Below are 22,228 nucleotides of genomic sequence, written 5' to 3' on the forward strand. Positions count from 1 at the left end.
GCATTCTAGGTGTCACATGAGCATCTTAAATAAACTAACTCCCAGGAGGAGAGTTCAGAGAATTAGCCATCCCAGAGGCAAAGGTGTTCTTCTAGAAAGAGGGAACAGTGAAGACCCAGGGGAGAGAGACAGAGTGTGACATTTTAAATAACCATAAATAGCTCTGTATATCTAGAGATATACAGAGAATGAGAGGCAGAGAGGTGTTTGAAGAGCAAAGGAGAGGAGAGCGGATACAGTGGTTAGGGGTATAAACTTTTTCTTGAGGGTAAAGGGTCTACTAAATAGATTTTTTGCAGGGGATTGGCATGATCAGCTGTGCATTTTCCTATCATCTTATAAAAGTTTACTCTGGCTGCAACATGGAGAAGAAGAGATTGAAAGGGAAATAAGAGATTCTCACAGAAGCAAGACAGTGGTAGTGCAGTAGCAGAAGAATGAAGTGGGATAATCGTTTCAAGTCCCCTCACTGAGTGTTCTCGCACATAGCGGGGCTTGGTTGATTTTTTAAGTTCCTGTTTTTGCCAAAGGTGAATTGAGACTATGTAACTTCTAGGTTATGGAAGTTAAGCTGTTATTATCTAAATACATTTTCAAGTTTTTAGTGCTTGCGTATGTGTGTGTGCCCGGACACACACACACAGACTGTATATGACACCATAGATTATATTAAACCAATCATGAGTTTTCCTAAGTGTATCTTGATTAATGCTCTTCTATTTCCCCGATATAAACTTGATAAGAAATTAATGTGCATACACATACACACTTAACATAAAAGTTCAGAGAAACAACTTGACGTTTGAGGAAAGTAAAAGCTTAATAGAGTGACAGAATATTAAGTGTTGGTGCTAATTTAGGAAAAAATGTGTTTTCTAAGAGAATTACCCAATTGATTATGTACATAAATCTTTGTAGATGACTGAGAAGGTCATGAAAAATGCTGGAACATTGACAGAAGTGATGGTATTAGGAAGGAGTCTTCCTAAGAGGTAATGTGTGCTTGACTGTGTCTTAGTAACTCAAACTATTCATTTGATGATACAGCGTTTAAGGTTTACCAGTCTAAACCAAAAAAAAAAAAAAAAGAAGGAGGGGAAGGATGAAGGAAAAAGGAAAATTTATGAGACTTCTTGCAATTTATGCAGTGTATTTTTTCTGCTGGCCCTGGGCAATGAGTAATGCACAGCAAATGTTCAGTCAATTCTTCCACAGTGCCCTCCAGACAGAGCTAAAGTGATGAAATTATCTGGTGTGCTAGGGTTGACACATAAAGCCCTTGAAAGTAAACATTACATTAAGTGACTTATCATTGAAATCCTTGGAAATAAATGCTAAAATGAATACCTTTGGCATTGAAGTAAAGGGAAAAACTGATACACTAGACATATAAAATTAATACCTGTTATTTTTGTTGATAACTTAAGAGAGATAACGTATAATTATATTTTTATTTCAAGATTATTGTCTAGCTAAGTTGTAATACTCATCATAAGGAAAGTAGAAGTTATAGTAGTGTTTTAATGAAATCTAGAAAGGAACTATTAGAGATAGGTCGAGATGTCGTTTAAAATCCAGGTAGCTTACTCTGTGTGTGTGCATGTGTGACTGTATGTCACATATACATAAAGTTTTATAGCCAGCATACCCATAAAATGATAACTTAGAACAGACACAGCTTCACAGTTGAGTCACTACCCATGGTATATCCAGCAAGAGAAGTTACAGTGTCCTTGTAGCTGACCACCTCTTGATACAAGTTGTAATAAACACCATTTTCTATTTAAAATATGTGGAATTACTCCTAAATATTTATTTCAAAAAAGTAATATTCACATTTAAAAACTTTAGAAAAAGTTTAAAATTCATGATACATACATAATGAGTGCTCAAAACCCTCCAATGGCTTCCCATCTCACTCAGTAAAATCCGAAATCATTACCACAGCTTTCATACATGACTTCACCATGGAATGTCTCTCTATCCTAATCCCCTCTGGTCTTCTCAGAGCTTGTGCTGACCTCCTAGTTATGCTAAAACATGCCAAGGCCACCTCTACTTTTGGCTTTTGCTCTTGATGCCCTTGCACGTGAAATGCCTGTTTCCGTGTGTGATCTGCAGGTTTCAGCCATTCACCCCAGTAAATGGGTCTTTACCCAGCTGTTACCCTAGCAGTGATACAGGCCGTTCATCCTCTGTATCCCATATCCTCCTTTATTAATTTTCCAGCTACTTATCTTTATGTGATATGTCATTATTTGTTTGATACACATCCCTTCCCCCCCCACCCCATTTCCTACCACCACTAGGATATAAAGTCTGTGGAATCAAGGATTTTGAGTATATCCAAGCTTCTTTCTAGGGAAATAAAGTTTCATTAATTCTTATTTTTTAAAAAAGACAATAGCATGAATGTCAATAGAAGTATTTTTTTCTCAATCAGTCTATTCAATGAATTTTTGAGTACTTAAAATCATTTGACTAGGTGGTATCTAGACTTAATTTTCCATTTAACCTATTAAGCAGTACTTTTTGAGAATGAATAATTATTTGGAAGCCGTATATTTTCATCATATAATATTTATGTCTTTAAATTTGAGTAGATATTAGTATTTTCCAACTCATAGGGCACTGAATATATTTTATATTAGTTTGGTTCATAAAGTACTATGATACTTAGTTGATTTTGTTTTTAAGTTGTATAAATAGCCCAAGAATTTTTCATAAAATGTTTAGCAATTGTATTCCTTTGGCTTAGTGAAATACTAAACTTATCTCAATTTTACAGAAAGATAAATATAAATATAGCATAGTTTGTAAATATATGAAATGTAGTACATAAAGTATGTATGTATATAGTATGTGTATATGTATATATGTGTGTATGTACATATATATATATGTACATACCTACTTCTCCTTAAGGAATTCAGAATTTCATTGTGGAAGATTTTTCACAAATAGGTCATGAAGATTATTATAGTATTTATATGAGTTAATATAATGCTAGCCATTGTACCAAAACAAACAAACATAATGGTTCAAACGAAGTAGAAGTTTATTTGCCTTTTGCATAAAATCCAAAGCAAAAACTCTCCATCATTTAGTGAACAGTTCCCTTCTGAGTGGTGATTCATGGTTTCAGGCCCCTCCATTTTGTAGCTTAGTTGTTTAATCTTTAACGCCAATCTTCTGTTGTCTCCTGACGGAGACTGTCTTGATGCACAGAGAAAGATATGGCAGGTCTTGTGGAAGATTTTTGTAAGTAAGGTGTGAAAATGGCATACATCACTTCTGTGTGTTCATACTCCAAAGGCTTGAACTCAATTATAGTGAAACATATAATGGTAAAGGATGCTGGGAAATGTAGTCCAGCCGTGTTCCCTGGAGGAGGAGGAGGACATTGGCAGATAGCTAGCCAGTCTTGGCCATTTTATGGTATTTTAATAGAGACCTAAGTACATTTGCTTTTGGATATGAGGTAGCTTTTATAACTTATTAATTAGTTAAAAGTCACTTGTGGATTTATGTTTTTAATTCTGTATAAGGCTTTCTTTCCAAACCAATTGTTTATTTTTGTTCACAAAGAAGGCAGCTTAGGATCCTCCATGGATCTCACAGGAATCTTTTTTCCTTGACTTTAAACGCTTATTTCCCTAACTCCATATTCCCTTGAGCATTTGTACAGCTGGATAACTAAGCACAGTCCCTTTGGAACTCATCAAAGTTGTTGTCTAATTGGTCATCGAAGCTGTCTTCTGGTATTACTACAACTCCCCTGCCTCTCCAGGGATTGCTACGTCCATAGCACCAATCCCACTTGGTCCTGGAAAACAAGAGACTGAGAACTCAAGTTTTGGTAACTAGAATATTATCAGTATTACTGTATAGATAATCACAAAGTTCACTAAGAAATGTATTTATTGAGTTGGCTTTCGCATTAGAAAATGCACCTATGGTGATATTAGTGTAAAGTTTCCTTAAAATGTATACTGTTTAAGGACAAACAAACAGATTCGTGGACATGGACAATACACTAGTGGTTACCAAGGGTGGCAGGGAGGGGAGAGGAGGGAGGTAGACAAGGTAAAAGGGGTCAAATATGTGGTGACAGAAAGAAATCTAACTATGGGCGGTGAACACACAATGCAATATGTATATGACTTACTGTTGAAGTTTACACCTGAAACTTACTGAATTTTGTTAATCAGTATCACCATAAAAAAAAAGGAAAGAAAAGGTGAGTGCTGTTTAAATTAGGGAAAAGACAGGTACAAAGATTAGGTTAGAATATAGCCCCAAATAATAAATATCAAAAGTCAGGGTACAAAGTAAAAAGGGCATAGATTTTGAAGCCTTTTACTTGGTGGCTTTAGACAAGTCACTCAAGCTGTTTGAGCTTCCATTTCTTTGGCAATTAAGTTCAGCAGCTTAGAACAAACACATCAAATATTCAGCATGTTGCTTATTACATAGTACTTGTCCCCAAAATAATGGCATTAATTATTACTAACATATAGAGAAAATACACAAAAGAGTTTAGAATTTAAATAGGTAAAATGCTAACCAAAAGAGGATTTTTAAATTACCTGACTCAGCGCCAACAGTTGCCATGTGTTTTATTGAAAATTTCTTGGACTGAGTGTTCTAGTAATTTTTTGGAATCCCTTGGAGAAACGTGTGCTTTTCAGATTGGTGGTTATTGATGGTTGCAAATAAGTTGAAAAAAAAAAAAGGGATTATATGCTGTGTGTGCGTTCGGGGTGAGGTGGAGTGCCTGTCACTTGAAAACCATCATAAAACTGTGTTTCTTAACAAGCAACAGGACATTTCATTTGGCCATATTTACACAATAATTAATCGACTGCCTTAATATTTCTGTGGAAAATTATATAAAGTTTTATTTTAGGTCCCAAATGAACATTTTCATTATGAAAAAATACAACTTTTTCAGATGACAAACTTTCAGTTGTTCCGATATTACTTGAGAACTGCTCTCACTATGCCAGGTATCTTTCTTTAAGGTGATAAAACTGGCTGATTAGCTTATAACTAACCCTGTGTATATGTGTGTGTATTATTTTTTCTGATTGTCAAATGTTAGGGAAGTTATATATCAGGAAAGGTTTTTTCTGCCAAAATTAACTACCAGAAAATGAGTTGCTTCCGTCTCATATTATGAGGTTCTCTCCATTTATTTTACCTTTTAAAAACAACAACAACAACAAAATACCAAAGAAGTACTCTTCAATAAGGAACACAAAGCAGAAATGACGTCAAGTAGTCCTAGCTTGGAATGCTTGTAAGGGTCACGTGATGGAACCTGGTATAAAGAAGTTAAAGAAGTTTTATGGTTTACACAAATTTAATGATGATTCCTGGATATATCATCTCAAAGTTGCAAGTACGGGATATCACCATAACTCTTTAAAGATTAATTTATAAAATAAATAATAAATGATTTTGTATGTAAAGAACCTGCAAGACAAATTGACCATTTTATCAATAACCAAGAGTTTTCAAGTCAACTAATAAATTAATAAATACATTGCAGTTTACTGCTTGAGTGTGTGTGCTTCAGAGCCAGACAGCCAGAGCTGGAATCTGTCTTTGCCAGCCTTTCACAATATGGTCTTGGTGCAAATCACTTAACTTCTCTATGTCTTGGTTTCCTCTTATCCAAAATGGTCATAATGATACTTGCTTTATAAGATTGTTGTAAGAATTAAATGAGCTAATATATCTGCAAGTGCTTAGAATAGGGCCTGACACATAGTAACTGGTATACAGGTCATCTTATTGCCTTATCTTTAAGAAAAATGGGGCATAGCCTTACGTTTTGTAATAGATGATACTTAGATCATTCACTTTCTCGTCATACTAAAGGATTCCACTTTTCTGTTTTGCAGTGATGTTCATGTGGGTTTCTTTTTAGTCAGTGCTTTCTTTCACCTTTCAATAGAAAAGGCTTACCGACAGTATTTGCTTGAAAACATCAATCACATGGCTGACAGACTTTCAAATGTTCTATTTGTGTTCAAAATCCCTAGTTCTCAAATGTATGAATTAAATTTTAGATAGATTATAAATTGCCCAATTGTAGCTAGTGAAGTTCATGGTTTATTTATGTGTTTCTGATCCTAAAAAAACAAACATGTGGATGACCTTTCTGTCCTGGAGAGAGGGCTAGGTCACCGCCACATTTCAGTAGCTCATTCTGAAACATAAAAGTTTATGTTTGGACAAAAAGCCATGTGCAGTATTCATCTGCATAAGCTATCTCTTAATATCAAGTCCTCTCTCTTACAGCTCCCTCTAAATATTATTTTAATGTAGGAAGGTAGCAAGGAACTTTTGAAGTGAAACATTGGCCACATTGCACTTGCCTCCTGCACAGTGGTGTTTCTGTTCAGACTGCCTTCTAGAAGCAGTTTGCTCAGGATGGCAAAGTAATGTTTTGTAGTTAAATCACACCTAGTTGGCAGCATGTGTCTGGGCCAAATACATGACTCTTTTGGAGCCTTTTGCAGCCAAACATAATAAGACTATACCCACAAAAGCACAAACTCTCTAAGGTGTTATCACTTTGAGAGAATTCTTAGCTATGAAAATTTGAGTTTATATAATTTCAATTACACTATAAGCATATTATGACAATGAGATTTTTTACTTGGCATAATTTAATACAGTATTCTAAGTAGTAAACCCCTCCATATAAATATATGATTTACTTAAACTGTAATATATAAACTTTTGGGGAAATATATGTAAGTAAACTACTAATGATAGTGTTAGGTATGACAATATCCAAAATAAATTAGTCCTCCTTCTCTCCCCCCCACCCTCCATTGAATTTGAAAAATATCTGACCTAAGATGAAAGAACCTTGACTGGGAAAATGACAGAAGGAATGAAAGAGAAAGGCATCTGGAAGGTAGAGTCTGTAGGTCACGTGATCATTTCATTTAGTCATTGTGTTGTTATATTAATTTTACAGAAGAAACTAAGGTGCACAGAAGTTAACTAACTTGCACAAGATTGCTTGCCTAAGGAGAAAGTTGACCAAAAGATGATTTCATATGTCTCTAAAATGAGGCTTGTGTTTTTTGAGCCTGGTAGGAAGCTGGGAGAATATTAAATTCCTACAAATTATTAATTTTTGGCAGGTTTCTCTGGTAGATATAAAGCAGGCTTTTGTAGAACCATTGTAAAGCTTAGTCATATCAACATTTAAAAATGTCTATGTAAATTTTAACGAGGGATATTATTAGATTTATCAGTTTATTAAATTATCTCTTGACGCTTTTGGAAAAACTTCGTTTCTTTCCTTTATATATATATTTATGAACAAAAGAGATTGTATGTTGTGCAAAAATCTTTCTCTTTGTTTTGTGGAATACTGACGGATGTAGTACTCAACGATGAGTATTGGATCTAAAGCATATTTTAAGGGCTTATAAGGGAAGTATAAATTACTTCTGATGAATAATATTCAGAAGTTCAAATGTTTACTTTTCTGGTGTTCTCAAAGAAATATTGTGATTTTAAGAAGTAAAAGTGGACCATATTATAAAGTGGTCTTTAAAATGAAGTGCTAAATAATATTCCTGTCTACTCAAATTGTATGTAGAAATAGCTCAGAGTGTCAGAACTAGAACTAGTCGTATCTGAAAAGATCAGTAGTAAAACAAAAATGGTGTGTGTGTGTGTGCGCACTCAGAGAGAACATGAATTGCTTTTAAAACACAGCTCGAGTTCTAAAGTGGGTAAAGGAATAGTGTCTGCAGCTGGATGACTCCGGCCATGAAAGCCCTTTCTGGGAGTATCTCAATAACCCACTGACATCTAGTCTTAGATTCCACCTACAGCAATTCTATAGCTGGAACTTGTGTCTTACACAGAGTCTGACATGTGATAATTTATAGCTAACACACTTCTACAGTGATTGCTGTATGTTGGGCCCTGCTTCAAGTGCTTTGGTCATTCATTTATTCCTCACAACACAGTTTTCAATAAATGATGAATGAATGGAAAATGTGGGAAACTCTATTTTCACTAACACCTCAGAGAAAAATAGGAAATGTGTCCAGTAATATACCAACTCTTTCTTTCAGAGATTGAAAATGTGAGCGTAAAGATTACTCACAAAACTCTAGTGATGATGTGGGGGAAAATAGTATTTATTTGGGTAAATTCTTAGTTTTTAGTCACTAAGTGTGATATTTAATTTACTTTAGGTAGTGTTAAGATAAACTGCCAGGGATGATTGGATAGATTCCAGCAGTCACCCCAAACTTTGTGTGTTCTCTTGTAACTATTGAAATAAAGCGTTCTAAGGTTAGTTGGGAAAATTTTCAGTTAAATAAAATTCAACTGATGATTGCAGTATTTTTTTTGTTTTTTATTTTTAATTTCCTTTAATTATTTCATTTCTTAGCAATATGATAATGCATCGTGGAACATGAAACTATTACATTGTCATTACGTGTCCAGTTGTATACTGACTCTTTCTTGTAGAGCTTGAAAACATGAACATAAACATATCTTTTGGGGTTAGGAGGGTAGCCATCCTAGTTTTTATTACATTATCACCAATTTGAGGATTGTTACCAGTTCCACAAAGTATTTGCTTGGTGGTGTCAGAGATATCAAGGCATTCGTACTTGCATTTATGTTCAACATAGAGCTCATTTATTAGCTAGTAATTTTATAAATGCCAATCGTTAGGTTAATTCATAAATCAAAGACTATCAAATTCCCATTCATATATAAGACAAGTCTTTTGTGTAGTACTTCTTGTTGTAGCATTCTTGCTTCTCCCAAAAAAAGAAAACAAAACAAGATATTATATAATTAATATCCAGATTTAATTAAATGTATTGAGTTTATGCTTGCTTTATTTATTTAAGACTGATTTAAATATTACCCTTATTGTTTCTTATTTGTCTGTAGTGTTTATGGTTAAACTATGATTCAGTCATTTGCCTTACAGTAGTTTATTACAGTTGTGATTCACAAGTACTGTATTTTTAGGAATATAGGTTGCTTTATCCAGGAAAATTTCGAGCAGTAATATATTCATATCATCAAATATTGAAATAAAAATATTTGAACGATAAGAAAAATATCAGTGAGAGATATCTTTGCTGTGAAATATATTGGTGTTAAGATCAAAATGTATACAACGTGTTGATTTTCCTTTTAATTTAATATTTAGTTTTATTTAGGTAATTGCTGTATATAGTACCAATTTCAATTTTTTTCTAACATAATTTAGGTTATAAATGGTGTCTAGCGTCAACAGACAATTCATAGCCTTGCTTTCATCTGAAATTTGATAGCATACAGATAGTATTTTAGATACGTACTGGGTCAAGCCTAGAAAAGTTTAGAATAAGCGAATCCTATTTTTTGGCATGTTGTGCCCCTTTTTTGTATATTTTACTCAAACCATGAGTTATTGTCTTCCTAGGGATTCTATGTTACCCTGATGCAATCAGGTTTAAACATGGGTACCATGCCAATGTTTTCCCCTGACTCCCAGTTCCCATAAGACTCATTTCCCCTAGGCCTGGCTCAGTGTCTGTTCCATTAGAGTGCGGCGGGTGGGCCGAATCAGTGAATTTCAGACCCTTTTCCCTTACAGGAACAACTTCTACAATTTTTCCTCTTCTGTAACCTTGGCTGATGTGTAGTATCAACAAAATTTAATCATGGTATTGCTATCCCAGTCTATGGGATAGACTTTTTAAACATGTTATCCATTTACTCTTAAGTTTAATATGACATTATTTCATGCTCTTCTGCAAAGAACGCAGGGGCTGTTGGGGAGATAAAAATCCATGTTTGAAAAACTGTGATTTATTTTTCTATTGTAAATAACACTAATTTTAATGACTTTTGGGTAGTAGAAATTACAATTAGAATTGGAAATGTCTTATTCACCTTGATATTTCCTTTGTCTAACAGTGTCTGACATAGGAGATAATCAGTACATATTTATAAAATTGAATTGAATTGTTAAGAGTGAAAATATTTCTTCTTTTCTCTTTAGACAGGCTTTACAGTTCTTATCATAGTCACGTAATTCTGGTATTTGTGGTTGCAAGTAGGCATAGATGAATAGATGTGGTCTGTATAGAGATGAGATCCATGTCTCTTCTATTAGATTTAGAGTTCTTATAGCTCATGTTGCTTGCCGCACAGTGAATTCTTAGTCAGGAAAGATGACCAGCTGATAGATACTGAAGAGAAGAGAGTCAGTCCTATGAGACTTGAATAAATAATTGTTTAGTGAGTAAAAATTCATTAGTTACATCTTCATTTGACATATTTATAAGTTAATTTTTAAAAATCATACTGTGTGGCACATATCAACCTGAGTGATGTCTATAAAAGATAATCAATAGAAATCAGGTTGTTATTCTGTAATTACATGTATCGATTGATGTCTTTTAAAATCACTGAGCCATTGAGTAATGTTTCCCCAGTTGCCTTCTGCAGCGAGTGACTGAATTTAAATGGAAATGTAGCTAGGACGATGAAGGCTACTTATGCTAGCTTTGAAAACATTATTTTAATATCTGATATTTATAGCTGAACTACATAAAAAATCATAGTCATTAATGCATCTTTGCAAAGTCTGTCTTCAAATGTTCCTGAGGAAATCCTGCAAATATTTTACTATTCTATATTGTAAATAAAACATAAATTCTTAATTCAGTGGTATTCACCTATCTATTCCTTATAGGAAAATTGTTATCCTCCTAAATTTTATCTAATATTTCACAACATCTTCAATTATCATTAAAAAAAAAAAAACACTCTTAATGAGATACATCATGTTTGTACTGATTTTACACATTTCAATAAACATCTCACTTCTCTGAGCTCCTCCAACATATGTGTTTTATCTATTTATTAGGTATCTTATTGTATGCCCCCTAATAAATTCATGCTAAAATCTTTCCTTTGGATACCTTGTCTCCCATAAAGTTAAAAAAAATATTTCTGTGCAGACTACATTAAATATTACTGAATATCATAATCTTTTCATTGAGTCAGGTCTGAATGTGAGATATAAATACATTTTGCCTCTTTGCTTGAAACTTTGAGGTGTCAAAACCCATTGGCCATTGTCATAAACATGAATCACCTCCTTTGTGAGGCTTATTCTAACTGTGGAATAGTATCTTGTTTTTGGAGGGAGAGAGGGATGAGGTTAAAGGAAAGAAAAGAATGTCGTTAAGGTAAACTCTTTTTTAAGTTTTATTTTAACAGTCTATATATTTGTTATTATTCATCAGCTAAATAGGTAATTGTATTTTAGATACGTACTGGGTATCTAAAATAGGACCAATATGCAGGCAGAAAAGAATATCAGTATTGTATGATGTCAGTGTATATTTTGAAATCTCATGTGTATTATTGGCCAATAGTATAAGCGTGATATTATAGTGCCCTTTATTTAATTCAAAAGAATCGATAATGACTTATAAGAGTGCAAAATTCTTTTTTCATTCTATTTTTAAAAAATTTTCCAATTACAGTTATCTACAATATTATATTAGTTTTAGATGTGAGAGTGCAAGATTCTTAAGTGCAGTATTTTTTTAATGTCTTACTAGCACATAGTAAGAGGAAAAGGGCTCAGTAAATACTTGTTGAATGGGCAAATGTATGAGTGCTCCCTTTTTCAATGCATTTTCTTGCCTATATGGCAGGGGGGAAAGCACTTGAAGGATACCTAATGAATCTGTTCAGTAGAGCTATATTTATTTAGGGTTTAACCATGAACAAGTAGAAAATGGCATGTTTGTGTTGTATATAAATAGGTAAATGTTCATAACTTCCTCAATTCTAAGTTCTTCGAAGGCTTTCTTTTCTCTCTCTCTCCATAGAGCCTAGCACAGCTGCTTGTGTAACAATCCATTTTGTCGTTTCTAAGATGCTCATTTTAAAAAATAATCTCTAAATATAATTTAGGCATATGAAACCTCAAATTTGTTTTCTTATTTAAGCTGCTGTTTTTCACAAAGTTGCATTTGCGATGGCTAACATATAGTAGTGGACTACTTCGCTCAGTAATATGCAATTTGAAAATTTTAGCTTATTGGATTAAATGCTTACCCAAGTTAATCTTAACCACCAAACCCACCTATCCGAGCATTGAATTTAGAATTCTTTGAGGTTCATTCAGTGCTCATAAACTTTAAAAATTTATTTTGTGATTTTTGGTAAAAAGGACAATATTTAGTAATTTCTGAATTTAAAAATGAAGGGTCTTTCCTAATAATAATTTTGGCTAAACCATGTGGAGTAGACTATAATATAATTTTTAAATGTCTTCCTGGAGTTCTTGATTCAAATTGTAATCCTGGTTTTTCCTGCTCCTTCCATAGCTTCCTGCAGATTTCACAAAACTCCACCTTACTGATAGTCTCCACCCACAGGTGACCCACGTTTCCTCTAGCCATTCAGGATGTAGTATCACTAGTGATTCTGGAAGCAGCAGTCTTTCTGATATCTACCAGGTAAGAAGATGTTTTTCTTGTCATGTGCTTCATTTTCATGTATTCCAAGAAGTTATTATGATTATTAATTAATAGAATCTGTAAAGTAAATATATTGTGTGTATATTATATGTGCATCCATGTACATAAAATGTTAATGCTTATGCTTCACACAGACATGTAGTATGTTGTACATTTGTTTTAGGAAGTAGAACTACTATCTAATTGTATTTGTCTCTGCTATTACCAGTTATCAGAATATTCAGTAGAAGTGGTTACAGTGGAAATGTTTCTCTTGACTTTGTGTTTTGTTAATTTGACTATAAATGTATTAGGTTTATGGCTCTTTTTTGACTAACACTGTAAGAGAAAACTGCAGAATTATGCTTTTATAGTAAGTTTTTTATTAAAGTCTTGGGTATGACAAAAGGAGAAGGAGATTAATAAGAATGGATCATTGAATTGTTTTTCTTGGATTTTTTATTACCTGTAGGTGTAGTTATGTGTTAAAGATAAATTTTTATGATATCGATGAATAGAAAAGAAACTAGAACTGCACAATTCAAAAAAATGTTTTAGAAGCAAAATAATTTTAATCGTTAAGGAATAATTCATTGGCTTAGAAAATGCAAATTTTGGAAAAGTGACTAAAATATGCAAAAAAGGTCCTTGGGGGGTCTTTAAACACATATTGTTAATATAGGATTTTGGATGGTTCCAAACAAAAGAAACATAATACTTACTTTACAAAGTGTAATTCTTGGCTTCTTAGGAATTGTGATATAAGATGATGATAAAAGTTCCTTTCTTTCTTTAGAAACATATGGTCTTTTAGGATCATTGAGCTGTTTAGGCAGTGCTAAGTTTTTATTTTAAAAAAAGACTAAAAGTAACTAAACAGTTGGAACACCATCAAGGCAAAGTGTTTTTAAGTCCTAAATTTAGTAGATCTTAGAAAATTAATTTTGTTTTAATATACTAGGTACAAACTTTTCTATAATTCAGAAGTATTGTAGAGAGCTTACTAATAGTTGAGTGCCACAAATGCAGTTATTTGCAGATTCTTGGATTATTAAGAATTTCTCTATTATTTTACAATAAGAAATATAATCTGGCTCTTTAAAGTAATTTTTCAAATTTCCACTTTGCATTAAATATTAACTTGTACTTAAATCTTTAGAAAGTAATCCCATTTTCAAATGTTAAAGGAGGAAGTGCATCAGGACAATGAACAGTATAAATAAAAGCTTGCTTTAGTTTATATAAATTGTCCTATTATAAAGGAGACTCTTGAATAAATGTTAAAAGAAATCAACTTCTAAAAGTAGGTAGCATGGGAGTGGGGAGAGGAGAGTAAATTTACCCTGATGTCTTCTAAACTCTGAGGTGACTATACATTTTAAAGATCTGTAGTGGGAACACAGTTTGAGATGTGACAGTTATCACTGCTTTCTTCAAGTATATACAAACCTGAATGGAACTCCTAGAAGGTAAATCTATAAGAATTAAGTTGTTTATATAATTTATTGAGGCATATTCTGAGGGGAATTCTAGCTTTATGTGCTGTTACCTTAAGTTCATAAGGAAAATCTTTATGGCACTTCTGCTGTCCTCAGCCACCATCAGAATGTCTGAGAATCCAGACTGTGGTGAGAATTCCAGATTGCTCTGACATTGTTGGAGCTTGCAGCCTGCAGTCTGGTTTTATCCTGGAGTGTAGTTGGAAAAGAAGATCCCTTTGTATTATTTTGATTGATTTGAGTTGAGTTTCAAGGCTATTCATTTCAAACTTAATGACAGGCTTGTAGCCTATCAGTTTATATCCTTCATAAGGAGAAATCCATGTGTATGTATCTAAGAATTTAGTTATTGGTTATTCAATATTTAACAGTTAATAGAAATTCCCAGTAGACCATATCTGTTATTTTAAAATCAGAAATTCTTAAGGTGAGAAGAAACCTCACAGATGCACCTGGTTCAGTGACCAATCTTGTATTTGAATTCTCTGCTAACCTTTCTATCAATCAAGCATTTGGTTTATTCTTAAACAATTCCAGGGATGGGCATCTACTTTCCAGGTCAGCCCATTTAATCTTTATATAATTCTGACTTAGGAGAAAGTTGTCGCATTGAAGTGAGTATATATGTTCATGAGATGGACACACAGAGGTTTAAATTAAATGCTGTATACAAGAGAGAAAAGGGTAGAATAATTTTTTTCTGAGAGGGTGGGAGGGGAGCCAGGTGGAATAACTACAGCTTTAAGAAAAGAAACCGTCTTTCATTTTAACAGGGGGCATATCATCGTAGGTTTGCAGTGGGGAGTTTGGGAGTTGAGAGAGTGTCTATTTGATGGCTTTTATTTTTCTGTCTGAAGAATTGAGTTATTTATTGACAATGAAAGGATTGGTGGGTAGAGAGTTTTAAGGAGAGAGCAGTTTTGAAATAGTTGTTTCGGAGAGTAGGAAGCAAACTGGCCAGAGCAGTAGAGGCTCAGTTGAGTTGGTGCCCTCAAATACAGAGTGATTTCCCTTTGCCCTGTTAAGACATTTTCTCCACACACACAAAATAAAGATTTGGCTTCACCCAGGACTGAAGTTTTCTTAAATGAGTGTAATACAAAGACGGATGGAGTAGCATGTCAGCCTCTTTGTAACTGCAGAGCTTTGTTTTTGCATGCTTTCTGCTTGGAACGTTTTCTCTTAGCGAGATGCTTTTTTTTTCTTTCTGCCTCCATATTCAAGTACCATCTTCTCAGAGAGGTTTTTGTTTTTGTTTTTGTTTTAATTCTCCTCTAAAAAAAAAATAGGTTCTATTTTGGTTCCTTTCCTGGATAGTCTTTTTATTTAGATTTTAATTGAAATGATTATTTCTATGTTGCCCTGTGTGCCTACTAGAATGACAGCCTCTAGAAGGCAGGGAGCTCCTCTCTCTTGTCTGTTTTCTCTCTAGAGCCTAGTACAGTGCCAGAAAATCATAGGCATTCAGTAAAGATGTGTTGAATGAATGTGGTTGAAATATTACACTAGAGAAGATTAAAATTGTGAGTGCTAGATATAGAAGGTAATAGAGTTTTGAAGACTGGAGAGCATGGAGAACAATTGAAAAACATGTTACCTTAGAAGCAAGGTTGTTGGTGGTAGAAAGCAGAATGCCTAAGTTGGTGATATGAGACAATGCAACTTCCAGCCATGTTAAGGTCCTGCCTAAATGGTGTGATTGTCAGAGCAGTGGCTTAGGTGCACTGAAAATAGTTGTACAAAAATGGACAGATCAGTAGAACAGAGATTTCAAGCAAAATGGAACTCATGTGTAAGAATGTCACATGTAATAGAGGAAGCGTGACAAATGAATGAAGAAAGTGATGGGTTGTTCAACAAATGGTCTTTGGGCTGGGGGAGTCATTTTATAGTCCCACTTTATTATCATAATTAAAATTCCAAGAGTTAGCAAACTCTTAATGGTATAAAGAATGATAAAAAAATTTAATAATTAAAAGATCAATTGAGCCAGAGACTTAAAGTCAGAATATAATTCAGTAATGCAAATTAATGAGAAAAATACCCAGCTCATACTATAACGATATTCTAAGGGCAAAAGTAGGTGATTTGCAGAAGAGAACATGCAAATGTATTTACCTTAAATAAAATATTTAAAACATATTAGTAATTGAGTATGCGAGGATTTAAATATGTAACTATTTTTTCCCATCAAATTAGCACAGATTTCTTATAATTAATATTTATAGATAGAAATTCTTAACACCTATTAGTGTTACAGTTTTTGGAAAGAAGCCTAACAATTTACATTAAAAACTTTAAAGAATTGTTCTTCTCTTTTAGGCGCACACACACACACACACACACACACACACACACATGTATATTTTAAAGCCTATATTGAAACAAAAAAATTGATAATATATCATTAAGAATAGCATAAATTATGATAAACACACCAATGCCACCATTTTATTTATTTCCAAATATATTTTCATACTTTCTACATGTATGTGTGTGTGTGTGTATGTGTGTGTATATGCATGTATATGATTTTGTCTGCAGTTCCTACTCACTTTGTTTCAGTTAAATTAGAGTCAACATTAGCATTCAGTATAACTTTTTAGCCTAAATTTATATCAGGGTCTGACTTAGGTGCTGTTTGAGTTAAATATGTATGTTTGAAATTCTGCACAAAATTTATTTATATTGAGAATACTTATTAAACAACTATCTTAAACATGGACATATGTGTGGGAAATTTAATAAGCAAAAAGTTTTTCATAAATGCTTTTTAAGTACTTAATGATAAAACGTGTAGTAGTTAGTTTAGTTAAATGAAGGCTTCACGAAAGCTTTATGGCATTTAATCCTCAGTTTTTTTCATTTTCTTGATATCTTTTAAAAATGCAAAATAAACTAGTTTTAAGAACTATGTTTTTAATAACAATTTATGTAGTCCCATTTGATATAAATAAAAATCATAGAGCTTTCAGCATTGATTTGAGACTATTACTAATTTTTTTTTTTGAGACTATTACTATTTAACTATAATATACATCTAAATCTGTTAGGTTGTACATGTGGAAGATAAATTAATTTAGGATAGAAGTTATTTGCCTAACTGAATATATAAGCCTTTCTTCTTGTTTCTGAGACCAATAAAAATCAGATACCTTTTAAATATAAAGTGTCTGTGTGCATATCTTTATTTACAATAGTTTAAAGAGTAGCATTAATCTTAGTAATATTGTCGTTTGAAGGAAGCTAGAAAATAGCAAGTATTTTGTTTATGTTTATATGCAAATATGTATTTTTAAACATTTCATGTTTTATAACTTAGCAAAGCAGAAAACATTTCATTGCTTCATTATATTTTAACTACTTTTTTTACGAAGACAGTCTACTAAGAAAATTAGGCAAAATATTATAGTGGGCAAAGTATTTAGCAGTTTGTGTTGGTTAGATCAGATTTTGAGTCCTGGCACAATTACTGGATTTTATTTTGTTTACATTGAACAGTTTATTTAATTTCCCTTAGTGTTTTCTCATCTGAAAAGTAGGGGTATTAATCCTAATTTTCTGAATTGATATGAAGATCATTATATACTAAAAAGCATTAAATGTAGTGCTGGATACATGGTAGTCATTCATTGTAGGATCACTGTTTCTATATTATTGTAAGAGCCATTTAGCCAGAATTTAATGGGTAGAGTTAGCCTGAGAGACTTTTTGTTTACAGTATGTAAGAGGTTGGGATGTTTAACAATTTTTTTTTTTTTGGACAAATTCTGCCAATATATATTGCATGCAAGGCTCATTGCTGGGATGAGGAAGGGTAAAGATGTGCCACTACTGAGATGAAAACCATGTCCCCTTGCAAAAGGGACTTTAGATGAAATTTAATGGGTAGAGTTAGCCTGAGAGACTTTTCGTTTACAGTATGTAAGGGGTTGGGATGTTTAACAATTTTTTTTTTTTTGGACAAATTCTGCCAATATATATTGCATGCAAGGCTCATTGCTGGGATGAGGAAGGGTAAAGATGTGCCACTACTGAGATGAAAACCATGTCCCCTTGCAAAAGGGACTTTAGATGAAGCCTGTAACAGGCTTTCTTTTCTCTTATACGATCCAAGAATAGTTCTATGAATGGCGAGGTATAACTCCACTTTACTGATGATAAAACCAGTTCCATAGAGATTAAATGACTTTCTTAAGCTTAGTACTCTTCTCCTGTAAATCAGTTAGTGTTCATTAAACTTTAATTTCAGTCTCCCAACATCTCATTATTCATGAGACATTGATATCATAAATTAGTAGATTCCCAAAAAATTTGTATCAAGTTCTATTTAAAATGTATTATTCAAAGGAATTCTGTAGTGTTTGAAAATAAAAGATATTTATTTTAAATAAAAATCATTTTCTAAGTTACTGGTTTAATGAATGTTATTTTATGCATAGTTTCTTAAAGAATGGAATACACACAACACAGAAAACAACTGATGACCATTTACACAAATGGGGTGGAGGGCTCAGGTTTGGAGAGAGTAATCTAATTCACATGGAAAATCTTTTTGTTCTATTTAAGACCTAACTAACTAACATTCATTTAATTTCTTTGGGATGGTATAAAATACATTTTTCATCTCTTACCATATATTAGGTGTTTAAAAATTAAAGAAAAATCTTGTTATAGCTCTATTATTAAAAGATTTTTTGTTATTATTTCTGTCTCCAGTAGTGCCCCTTCTTCACACTATAATAGATTGTGTATATAGAGGACTTATTATAAATTCGAAAATATAAGATGATGATGAATAATAATCTTCAATGTCGAGATGAAACTGGAGTGAAAATGTAATCAGAACAAGCATTAACAAATTGCCACATTTCTAGACGTCAGAATTAAGGTGGTGATAACAACAACGTTGGCCTAGTTTCTCTGAGCACAGCCTTGGCCTACCACATCACATCAAATTCTACTTCAGTTTCATTCTAGAATTCGGTGAATTCTGGGTTTAAATTAGGACATGGGTTTCTGAGCGTGCCACAGTTAATTCTCTGTGCCTCAGCCACATGACCTTATTGCTCTCCCCCTGGAGTGCCTCTGGTCATAATGGTCTTCCTCCAGCAGTAGCGTTTGTTAAGGCCATCATTTAGAGAGCTTTCAGAGATAATTAGGTTTTCCATTTTTAGTTAAGACTTCATTAGGTATTTTGTCTTCAATTATTTTTGCTTTAGGTTTTTCTTATAATGTATGAATTTTAGTTCAGGAAATCGCACGTAACAAACTGAAAAGGTGATTAATTTTGTTGTTAAACTTGAGAAAATATTAACATGAGCTTGTGTTGCTTCAAAATGTAGGACTAAAATTTATGTTCTATAATATAAGCCCAGATCTTAGGAAGGTGATAAGAAAATAATACAGTTTATTCTTTAAATATCGACTTAAACTAAATTATAGAAAGAGTCTAGATATTTTAAATCTGTATGTGCCTATTATAAAAAAAATGTCTTTATTATCTTTGAAAATCATGTGGGCTATGATTAAACTTCATGATATGTGTCTACTACAAAGAATAATTTTATAATAAAATATTTTCAGTATTTCAGTATTTTGTCTGGAAAAATACATTTGTGATGTTCAAGATTGATGTAGTTAATATTTACTTGAATTCACTCTTACTGTGCTTAAGCAGTTAGTGAATTCTGGATATATAACGTCCAGTAAGGCCAGTATGATACATATATACATATTGCTGAGATGATAATCACAAAAGGCTGTAGAATGACCTATAAAGGCTAACTATTCTAGACTGAGATAGCCCAACGGTCTTCGAAGAGACTATTTTGAAATTTGTCATTCTAATCACTAAGAAAGCATATCTTGATTACTTGAAATTTGATTGGTGACACAGTCACCTGTGTTGAGGAATGGAAAGGAAGAATGTGTCACCTGTAGGAATATGGTCTTTTATACATCTTGGTGATTTATACTTGGAGAGTGGACATTGGGATAATAGAACTAATTGTTAATGTTTGCATACTTATCAGGTTACCTTCGATTCATGATTCACTTTTCCCTAAAGACTGTCTAATAGGAGAGAAGTTGTTCAATCATGGCATTAACAAGTCCTCATCTATTCTTTTGGGGAAGGAATTGCTCAGAATCAGTTGTCATCTTTGAATTCTTAGTTTAAGCCATTATCTTTGAAAAATGGAGTGAAAACACTCTTTTTATTTATTCTGCTATGTTTCAAATGCCTATGACAGACAGCTCAGATAAGAAATCAATATTATTGAGATAAAATCATTAATTAGTCCTAACCAAAATTTTAATAGGAGATAAAATCACTCATATTTTGTTGTAATAATTCTTTTCCATTGTGCCTGGTACATAAATATTTGTTGGTATTTAACACATGCCACTTAGTTACAGGAAAATTGATATAATACAAAATTTAATATTTTGAACTAGACTCGTTCTTACTTCTTTTGATTTAAAACAGTTAAAAAAATTTTTTTGGTCTATTTTAAGGCCACAGAAAGTGAGGCTGGTGATATGGACCTGAGTGGGTTGCCAGAAACAGCAGTGGATTCTGAAGATGATGATGATGAAGAAGACATTGAGAGGGCATCGGATCCTCTGATGAGTCGGGACATTGTTCGAGACTGCCTGGAGAAGGACCCAATCGACAGGACAGATGATGACATTGGTAAGTTTGGATGAGAAAAATGAATCTAAGAGCAATTAAAAATACTTAGAAGTAAAATTGTCTGATGTCATAGAGCCCAAGAATAGTAGGCTTTAAAAAGTCATTAACTTATAAATTTTTTTGAATAAACAGTTGCATTTGTTGAAAAAAATTAATCAATTTCGCTCAGTTAATACTTTTAAGAGTCTATAAATAATAAAACTTCCTAATAAAACCCTTCCATATGAGCATTTTCTTAGATTACTTTATGACAAAAAAATAATAAAAGTAGACTTCTAAATAATATTACTTACATTAAATTTCTTGTGAGCACTATTCCTATTAAACTCATGTTTTCTGTATGTAAACATTAGTTGAGAGACAGTTGGTAAAACTGCTTTATGAAATGACTTGTTTCTACTCTGATTCCATATGAAGATGAGACTGACTAGAAGAAGGTAGCAGAGTGTCAAGTTGGCAGCATTTAAGCTGTGGTGGAATAACACACTAAGGTTAAAATTAGAATCTAAGTGGCTTTATATCCACGTTCCTTTTCCCTGAGGTTCCCTTTACTCACTTTTCTCATCAGAGCATGTGTAGATTGTGTAAGAATGGTTTAATGTTTGAGTATGCCTACTGTACTCTGGTTTTTTCCTTAGAATACTGGGAGCAAGAGTAACTTCTGTTTGAGTTATCTTTCTACCACAGGTCTAGAATCTGTAACTACTCCTGCCTGAGCCCATTTCTCCAGCTCTTTTGGGGCCAATATTTATTTGAAGAGAAATTCAAGGAACCGATTCTATTGGGACTAGATATAAGACAGTATGTGCATAATGATGAGTGGATTGTTGCATGTATTTTAAGGGAGACAAACATATATGAAGAAAAACTTTTATCATTTAAGCTATATGCATATTTAGGAAATTAAGGATGAAAATGGCAGCCTTGGATTAGATATTAAAATGTAATTAAAGTCATTTATAGGAATTGTAATTAAAGTCTTTTATAGGAATTGTTAACTATAAGTGAATATCATATATGATATGAACCATTCATTCATTCGTCTAATGTGATTCAGCACCTTCTATGTATGTACTGAGTACTTTTCTAGGTCTTGGCATCTCATCGGGGAACAAGGCGGATGAGGTCCTTGCTCCACTGCAGTCTGAAGAATAAAGTGGGGATTAGGGGATGATGGAGGTTGGGGAGTGGAGTGAATAGGAGTCTACTTTAGGAAGGAAGGGCTGGTAATTTCCCTTTAAAGGGCTCAGAAATGAATGAAGCGAGAAAGAGGAGCCAGCTGTGCCTGTGGTTCCCAGTACAGAAATGTGTTCTGCATTAACCCTTTCTGGATAATTAGCCTCTGGATTTCTCCTAGAGTAAGGAATTTAACTGCTTTTCAAATACCCATCCTTATTCCTCCTTATTTTAGCCCATTTCTTTCCCCACCATCTCAACTCCCCGTTCCAAAAGTGTTGGTAGTTCATAATTTTCTTTGAGGGTTCTGCAACATAAATTAG

At 33.2% G+C, this 22,228-nt stretch overlaps 1 protein-coding gene across 10 annotated transcripts in view; it reads left to right on the forward strand.

Annotated features, from left to right (window-relative positions):
• Positions 1 to 22,228, forward strand: part of RAPGEF2 (Rap guanine nucleotide exchange factor 2) — a 209,940-nt gene that overhangs the window by 151,898 nt on the left and 35,814 nt on the right. For all 10 annotated transcript variants that reach the window (XM_015593293.2, XM_015593295.2, XM_015593294.2 and 7 more), the window contains 2 exons: positions 12,402 to 12,533; positions 20,552 to 20,729. In XM_015593293.2, the coding sequence (XP_015448779.1) occupies positions 12,402 to 12,533; positions 20,552 to 20,729 (310 nt within the window). The remainder of the gene's footprint in view (positions 1 to 12,401; positions 12,534 to 20,551; positions 20,730 to 22,228) is intronic.

This window comes from Pteropus alecto, unplaced genomic scaffold (assembly GCF_000325575.1).
Source record: "Pteropus alecto unplaced genomic scaffold, ASM32557v1 scaffold166, whole genome shotgun sequence".
NCBI classification, from domain to species: Eukaryota; Metazoa; Chordata; class Mammalia; order Chiroptera; family Pteropodidae; genus Pteropus; species Pteropus alecto.